The sequence below is a fragment of the Mus musculus genome, chromosome 18 (assembly GCF_000001635.26).
Source record: "Mus musculus strain C57BL/6J chromosome 18, GRCm38.p6 C57BL/6J".
In the NCBI taxonomy this organism is placed as follows: domain Eukaryota; kingdom Metazoa; phylum Chordata; class Mammalia; order Rodentia; family Muridae; genus Mus; species Mus musculus.
Window position 1 is genome coordinate 14,678,585 of NC_000084.6, and position 8,728 is coordinate 14,687,312.

The window sequence follows — 8,728 nt, forward strand, 5'->3', positions numbered from 1 at the left end:
TTTTTTCAAGACAGGGTTTCTCAGTGAAGTCCCAGACCTGGCTAGCCTCAGACTTAGAGCTCTGCCTGTCTGTACCTTCCAAGAGCTGAGATTAAAGGTGTGTGGGGTCACAACACCACTAGACTAAGATTATACCTTTCTCTCTCTCTCTCTCTCTCTCTCTCTCTCTCTCTCTGTGTGTGTGTGTGTGTGTGTGTCTGTCGGTCATTATTTGGGTATACATGATAGCTCCCATCAGGAAGGAATTTTCATTTGTAAAAAAAGTCAAGATCAGTCTCATGTTCAGCAAAGTGCCATGAATGGCAAATGACAGGAGGACAGGGAGAGCACTTGGCTTTCTAAGGAAGCAGTAGTGCACGTGTCAGCACCAGTCAGCTGTGTGGAAAAGCCAACTGGAGCTGGGTGTCTGGCACATACATCCCTTTATGTGATGTGCAGACACCCCTGAGAGGCAGAGGCAGAGGCAGGATCACAAGCCTGACACCAGCCTGGCTTCAGGAGACCCTATTTCAAAAACAGGGGGGAATCCACTTATCCAGAAGGTTTTCAATAGTCAAACCTATACCACTAGAAAGTAGGTTATAGGGTAAGAGGTCGGTGGGAAAGACTTCCAATGATGGCCAATAAACATATGCTTCTCTCTGGGGTGATTAAAATGTTCTCAAACCAACTGAGGTGACAGTACCATGACTCTACAAGTACATTTTAAAAGACTGAAATGCACATTTTGAAATAAATAACTCAAAGACAAAGTAACAAGTAACAACCACAAGACCCAAGACCAAGAGCTTGTCTGTCTTACTGCGAGCACTCCGAGGCCTTCCCTTTGTTCTGATAGTCCATTATACACTGAATAAGATGGTTGTTTTCATCCAGCATCTGAAATTAAAACCAGAGAGTTCATTATAAACCTGTACATCGAGTAAAACTCAAAACTAAGCCAGAGAGTTCATTATAAACCTGTATATCCAGTAAAATTCAAAACCAAGAAGCCAAGAGAAGGTATCCATGAACACGACACTGCAAAGAAGCGAAACATTGTTTCCTCAAAGCCACTTCAGATTATAAAACCATCTAGTTGAACATGGAAAACACCACCCACTTAGAATTATTTTGTGATAGTGTTTCTACTTGCTCTGACAAAATATTTTAAAATTCATTGTAAGAAACATGAGATTGAATTAACTTGGTTAAAATTTTCCTTTGCTGTTAAAATGTATAATCACTTATGAAATATGCTATATATGACTTGCATAGATAATTCTGAGACAACTGATTTTTCATATTTTGAATCTTTCTAGAAATGTATCTACATAGAAAGTGAACCTTCTGTGGTCTTCTGTTAAAATACTGCTCATAACTTGCAACACACACACAAAAAAATCCTACAAGCTGGTTGAAAGGTAGCACACACCTTTAATCCTAGCACTTGGGAGGCAGAGGCAGGCAGATCTCCGTGAGTTCAAGGCCAGCCTGATCTACAAGAGTGAGTTCAAGGACAGTCAGTACTTCACAGAGAAACTATCTCAAAAAAGAAAAAAAATCTTACTTTGTGTATGTGGAATGATATCACATTTAATCAATTCTGTTTAATACCTATCTCAATTATTCTCTTTGAAACTCAGAATGGAAAAAGGGTGTTTCTTTTGACTTATTTATCATCAGTGTGTATTAATCATCTCACTCACACACACACACACACACACACACACACACACACACACTCAGTGCTGTGGTGTGAGGTCAGAGGGCAATTCTGTAGCACTGGCTCTCTCCCTGAACCCAGCTGAACCATCTTCTAGGCCATTGTTTTGGGGTGTCTTGTTTTAAATACAGAAACATTTCATTACCTCTCCAATCTGTAACAGTAGTTTCTGCTAGTTGAAAGTGGACTCGCAGTTGCTACTGGAGCATTCTCATGCTCTAGTGTGAAGGAGGAAATCTCTTCTCCAGAAGGAAACAAACACAGGAGCAGTGCTGCCCAAGGGCCCTGAGGTAATGGCTCAGCTTCTTTTCTAACTGTGCAGATTCATGATTCTCCAAAAGGACACATAGCAATCATCTCTATGCATGTAATTATTAATAGAAGTTTGTAAAATAAACTGAGATATCTCAGAAAGTCCAAAAACCATAAGATTATCATTTTAGCATCTTATAACAATCTAAGCAACCTTGGTTTTGAGGATTAAGTAATTCATCTATGCCAATGGCACTACAGAAGAAAACCTACATGGAGTCCCTAGCACACTATCCAAGTTTGTAGGAGCTTAAGATTTAGGGGGGCATCCTAAGCATGCCCCACCTTTCAAAATTTCATGACAAAACCAAAAATCATTTAACGTGATTTTCAATTAAAAACAAAATCCAATTACCATGAATTGGTATTTCCGGCACATTTATCATTATCTTCGATTGCTAAGAGCAAACACTTTTCTAAAGTGTGCCTCTTAAATATAATCACTATATACAAAAAAATTCTTTTGTTTTTTATTGTTGTTACTATTTTTGTTGTTGTTATCAAGATAGGGTGTAGCGTCGGCTGCCCTGGAACTAACTCTGTGGACCAGGCTGGCCTCAATCTCACAGAAATCTGCCTGCCCCTGAAGGCAGTGCCATCAATTCAATACTCAACCAAGGAATCCACGACACATGAAACAACCCCAACCATCTGCCTCCTGTCTAAACCAACATCTGACACTGCAAACAGAACTTGAATTGTAATGCTTTTGGGGGGCTGGAGAGATGGTTCAGAGGACAAGAGCACTTAATGCTCTTGCTAAGGACCTGGCTGTGGTTTCCAGCCCCCACAGGAGGCTATTAACTCCATTTCAGGGAACTGATGTTTCTTCTGACCTCCCCAAGCACTGCATGCACATGACATACACAGACGTATAAAATAACAAAAGAATTTTAATCCATTTTCACTTTTCATCTGAGAATGAAATATAACCAGTTAGCACCTAGATCAATCACTCACGATAAGCAACTAATAGAAAGAAAAAAAAAAGAAAGAAAGAAAGAAAAAAAAACTCTACTGAGAAAAAGGAAAGCGCCAGACTTTTTCTAGAGTTCAAAAAGAATCCTCTTAGAAACATTCTTTCTGCACGTGTGTGCTTAAAGAAAGCTGTTCACCAGACTACTGGCTCAACCTGGCACTCTAAAGAAACCAACTGCGTTTCCAGACACTGCCAGGCGGGTTTCTTCAAAGAAAAATAAAGCAACAGTTGGGCAAATGTCAAATGCCACACTACAAAGACCCTGACAGTAAACAGAAACCGATGGCCGTAACCCACAGGTCTTCAAGGGTGCCCCGATTGGTACTACAGGTTGACTTGCTCCCCTTAACCTTACTCCGGGGCAGGGAACAAGATCGAAATACTCAGGGCAAGGCAAACTGCTAAACTTAACAGGAGGCGACTTTCAAAAGTCTACCATGCTGAGAGCTAAATAGTGCCTTGCTTTTAGACACTGGCTTAGAGGATAATAAAGAACCTTTGTGTCTCCAGTTGGCAGCCCCGGAGCGGCGACTGGGTGGCACTCTCTGAGGACCCAGCTCCCAGCGCTTCGATCGTGACTTCATGCAAACCGCCCGCCTGTCGCTGTGGACGGCCAACAGCGCTAGGCCAGCGAGAGCAGGCTCGCCCTCCGGAACCCCAGCGCCCGCCCTGCGCGCTCAGGCGCATCTATCTGCTGCAGACCGGAACAGATCCGGGGTGCGATCCCGGGAGCGACCCCGGGGAGCCCCGGAGGCCCCCCGGCTCCTTTCTCGCCTGCCCCGAGACATTGCGGAAGGTTCTCAAGTTCTCCGAAGAGGGCCTCAACTCCGAGGAGTTTGCGGCGCAGCACTCTCGGGTCGGGCTTCCGCGCGTGGGGTCCCGGCGGGGCGACGCCGGAGTCTCGGGGCCGCTTCCTTCACGGCCCCGCGGCGCGAGGCCACCCGGCCCGCGGGGAAATCGGGCGGCGGTTGCCAGCGCTTTTGTGCGGGCAGAGCAGGCGCCAAAGGGCTCCGTCGGAAAGCCGGCGTCAGCCCGCCCCCACGCCACCCCGCCTCGGCCCGCGTCCCGGCGCCTCTCCCGGCTCACCTTCTGGATGGCGGCGGGCGTGATTTCGCCCTTGCCCCGCTGCCTCGGGGCTGCGAACGCCACAGACATGTTGCCGCCGAGCCCGCGATCAGCGAGTCCCGAGCGCTCCAGGGCCCGCGGAGCTGGGGGCCCGACGCCCGCCTCCGGGCAGTTCCACCTTAGGGCGCGCGGTGGGGGGAGGATGCTCCCGGGCCGCGTCCCTCGCTGGCCGGCTTGGCCTTAACGCTGAGCCGCAGCTCCCAGCAAGGAGTGTAAGACGCTCACTGCTGCCGGTGCGGCTCGAGCCCCCGGTCCCGCCGCGGTCCGCCCCGCTGCCCTCACGCGCTCACCGGCCGCACCCCCGCGTCCCTGCGCTGATGGTAGCGCCGCGCCGGCCGCCTCTGCCCGGACGCTCAGGAAATGGTCCCGCCACGGCGGGAGGGAGCGGCTGGGCCGCGCTGTCACAGGAAACGCGGGGCCCGCCCGCCACACTGCCCCAACTGTGCCCTCGACCCTCTGGGGAAGAGGCTCGCCCGGGCGGCCGCCCAGAGGGAAAGAGGACAGTCGGGGCTCCGGAGCGTCTACCGGGTCAGCACAGAGAACGCGGATTCGCTAGTTTAAATGGCTCCCTGCGCTCCACGTGCGCACCTCGGAGTGCACGCTCGTCTAGTCTAGCCTAACAGTGGAGAGAACCCCGGACTCGGAGTTTGCCTAAAGATAGACCCTGCCCACACTTGTGGATCTACTTGATCTGACTTGGGGCCTCTGGAAGGAAGCTGTGAAAAGCCACCCTCTTCTCCAGTTAAATACTTAGTGCTTAATTAGGCCCAGGCTTCAAGTCAGTATGAAGGGAATAAAGCCAACAGCTGCAAATTCAAAAGGAACACGTTGCTGTGGATTAATTCTGCAACATAGACTTCCTAGTCGCACAAAAGAGAAGTTTATGTGAATCGTTACTTAACATCACTGATGCTCAAAAATTAGTGCCTAACTGGATGTCAGGGGTGCTCGCCTTTAATCTCAGCACACAGGAGGCAGAGGCAAGCAGATCTCTGTGAGTTCAAGGCCAGCCTGCTCTACAGAGTGAGTTTCAGGACAGTTAGAGCTACACTGACGGCCACTGTCTCACAAGACCAAAAAATTAGTGTCCAAAATGTTAATAAAGTAAAAAATAAACGTATTTTTAAATGTTATTTCAAATGTCACGGGTCAGTTGCGATTCTGGGGTGTCAGTGCCCTATACGGGTGGTAGAACTGACCAGCTGCAAAGGAAACTCTCAAAGATTTCATGCTGTTTAATTATAGAAAAGATTTACAAAAAGTAAACAAAACCAGATATGCATATAAGTAAAATTTAACGGTTAGCAAACAAGGACAGCACTACAGGCTAGTCGTGTGCCTTAAGTTCTGAACTCTCTGTTGTATTTAAAGAAACCTAAAGGGTGAAGACTAGGCTTTCAAGATGGCTCATCTGGTAAGGTGCTGTGGCCAAGCTTGACATCCTGAGTACAGTCTGTGTGACCAGCATGGTGGAAGGAGAGAACCAACTCAGTCAAATTGTATTCTGACCTCCACATGTGGTTCCCCTACGCTGTGCATATGAAATAGTGCGCGTGCGCACGCGCGTACACACACACACACACACACACACACACACACACACACACGATAGAAGATGAAGACTCTGGCCATTCTAACATCAAAGGATGGAACCTTCTCTCTCCCTTACAATGGTAACTGTTCTTGAGAAGTAACTTCTTGTCTTTCACTATCCTAAACCTAAGGAGCCTGCTGTGATACAAATGGATTCATGTAAACACACCTGAAAATTCTACCGAAGGCTGAACAATAACCAGTTACTGTCCGCGCTAACACTGTGTGCCTGATGGTTGGCAAGGATGGTCACATTTGATTTTCCAACAACATCATGGTGATTAGGGACAGGATTTCAGTGGGAAAGCTGAATCTGAAACAGTCCTGTGGCTCCCCTTAGTCCACTTGGCAGACGGTATGGAAATTCTACAAGCAAACCAAATCAGCAGGTGTCTGCACCTCTACATTGCAGTTTTTTAAAAGAAAAACAATTACATGTGAAAAGTTCTCATCCCAGGCAGGACTCTTTAAATGAGAGCTTACTGGGTGCTGGAGAGATGGCTCAGTGGTTAAGAGCACTGACTGTTCCTCCAGAGGTCCTGAGTTCAATTCCCAGCACCTACAAGGTGGCTCACAACCATCTGTAATGGGATCTCATGCCCTCTTCCAGTGTGTCTGAAGACAGCTACAGTATACCTTTTTTTTTAAAGGGGGGGGGGGTGGCTAAGAGTAGAAAAGAGGACTCTATAGACCAAAGGTTATAAGGCTTCAAGTATTTGGAATAGTGAGATAGTGTCTAGGACTGTAAGGCCCATGTAGGAAACAACCACAGCCTTTTTTGTGGTTATCTGATTGACATTAAAATACTTGTTTTTTTTGTATGATCTTTGTATTACATCTGTTGCAAAGCATTGATCAAAGGGGCCATCCAAAATTGCAAATGATCTCCAGGAAAGAAGACAACTATAAAGGAAACCTACTTGTGATGGTTTGAATATGCTTGGCCCAGGAGGTGGCACTATTTGGAGGTGTGGCCTTGTTGGAGGAAGTGTGTCACTATGGGCCTGGGCTTTTAGTCCCTCCTCTTGACCTTGTGGAATTCAATTGGCTCCTACCTGCCTGTAGATGAAGATGTAGAACTCTCAGCTCCTCCTACACCATGCCTACCTGGATGTTGCCAGGTTCCTACCTTAATGATAACGGACTGAACCTCTGAACCTGTAAGCCAGCTGCAATTAAATTATCATTCTTATAAGACTTACCTTGGTCATGGTGTCTGTTCACAGCAGTAGAACCCTAATTAAGACACTACTCTATCTTCAAACTTCTTTGGATCAATCAGTTAGCATTCCCTGGAAAAGCAGAGAATTTGGAGAGAAGAAAGATTGAAGCCCAGAGAAGGACTGAGCTAGGGATCACCAGCATTGCAAACACGGTTTTCATTACCGTCAGTTCTTCGAGAAATCCTGGGGCAGTTTAGTGGTTTGATTAGGAATGGTTTCCATAGACTCGTGTGTTTGAATGTTTGACCCGTATAGAGAGTGGCAGTATTAGGAGGTATGGCCTTGTTGGAGTAGGTGTGACCTTGTAGGTGTATCACTGTGGTAGCAGGCTCAAGCTATGCCCAGAGTGGCAGTCTCCTGCTGCCTTTGGATAAAGATGTAGAACTCTCAGCTCCTTCTCCAGCACACTGTTATACCTCCCACCATGATGATAATGGACCAGACCTCTGAAACTGTAAGCCACCTCAATTAAATGTTTTCCTTTGTAAGTGTTTCTGTGGTCATGGTGTCTCCTCAAAGCAATAAAACCTAACTAAGACAGGCAGTGAATTGGCAGAGGGGTGAGCAGTAAAAGAAGAGACTCTGGTATTTCGCTAAGGAAGAAACCATTAATGAAAATGGGAATTTTCCTAACCAATAATGGCTTTGAGGACTTAAGAAAAAAAGGATGCTCCTGGAGAGCCACCTTCCCAAACACATCCGTCCCATCGTTTAATCTGCTATGGACGGAATAACTCAGTCAAGACCTGAGAATGGTTTTGCAGACATCACAAGTGGATCAGGATGAGTATGAGCAGCTGATGAGTATGAGTTGCTGGCTACACACACTAACAAATATAGAAAGAGATGGAAATCAAAAGGCAAACCTAGCCCCAGTGTTTCACTTTTTAATGTTTCATGTAACTTTGTCTGTATCCCTTAAATATATCTCAGTGAACTGACTAAATGAAGTATTCCTGGAATTTGCTCAATATTTAGGGAAATAAAAATTGTGGGATTAAAAATTGTCTTAATCTCCCTAAAAATAAATCCTATACATGCAGATGTCAGAGATAACTGTGTTTGTATAGGAGAATTTGTTTAATACTTAATGTTTTGTAACTAATAGAATATCTGTAGTACAAAATTTATTGATCTTTTAAGTCTCTGTCTCCCATACATTTTTCAAATATACTGAAAAGGCAGGGCTTGTAATTGGCCCCAGAGCAAACCCCTCAGGGTGATGTTCGTCAAAATATTTCCACCCACAGTCTTGTTGCATTTGATGAGCCAATGTGAGTGGTGGCTTCCACAGACTTCAAGACTATAAAAGGAACAGCATACATCTTTATGCACGATCATTATTCTAGTCAGAACAAACTACCTTTCCCAATCCTCTGTAAAATATTTTATTTTTAATAATCTAGAAAATCTACACTGATAAACACCTTAAGCAAAGTGGCTGGATACAAAATTAACTCAAACAAATTAGTAGCCCTCCTTTACACAAATGATAGACTCGCTGGGAAAGAAATTAGGAAAACAAAACCTTTTACAATAACCGCAAATAATATAAAATATCTTGCTATAACTCTAACCAAAAATGTGAAAGACCTGCATGACAAGAACTTCAAGTTTCTGAAGAACAAAATTGAAGAAGATATCAGAATAGGGAGTGATCGTCCATGCTCATTGATTGGTAAGATTAATATAGTGAAAATGGCCTGCTCTCCCATGCTCATTGATCAGTAGGATTAATATAGTGAAAATGACCATCTTGCTGAAGGCAATTTACAGATTCAATGCCATTTC

The 8,728-nt window shown here is 45.4% G+C and overlaps 1 protein-coding gene across 6 annotated transcripts in view; it reads right to left on the reverse strand.

Moving 5' to 3' along the window:
- The window catches only part of Ss18 (SS18, nBAF chromatin remodeling complex subunit), a 58,791-nt gene extending 52,956 nt beyond the window's left edge, over positions 1–5,835 (reverse strand). For 4 of the 6 annotated variants that reach the window (NM_001161371.1, NM_001161370.1, NM_001161369.1 and 1 more), the window contains exons 1-2: positions 4,083–4,330; positions 803–879 (exon numbers count right to left, since the gene is read on the reverse strand). In NM_001161371.1, coding sequence (NP_001154843.1) covers positions 803–879; positions 4,083–4,151 — 146 coding nt within the window. In that variant the 5' untranslated portion in view covers positions 4,152–4,330. Of the gene's footprint in view, positions 1–802; positions 880–4,082 lie in introns of all 6 variants that reach the window. The other 2 variants (XM_030250469.1, XM_006525948.3) reach the window with 1 other exon arrangement.
- Between the last annotated feature and the right edge of the window lie 2,893 nt (positions 5,836–8,728).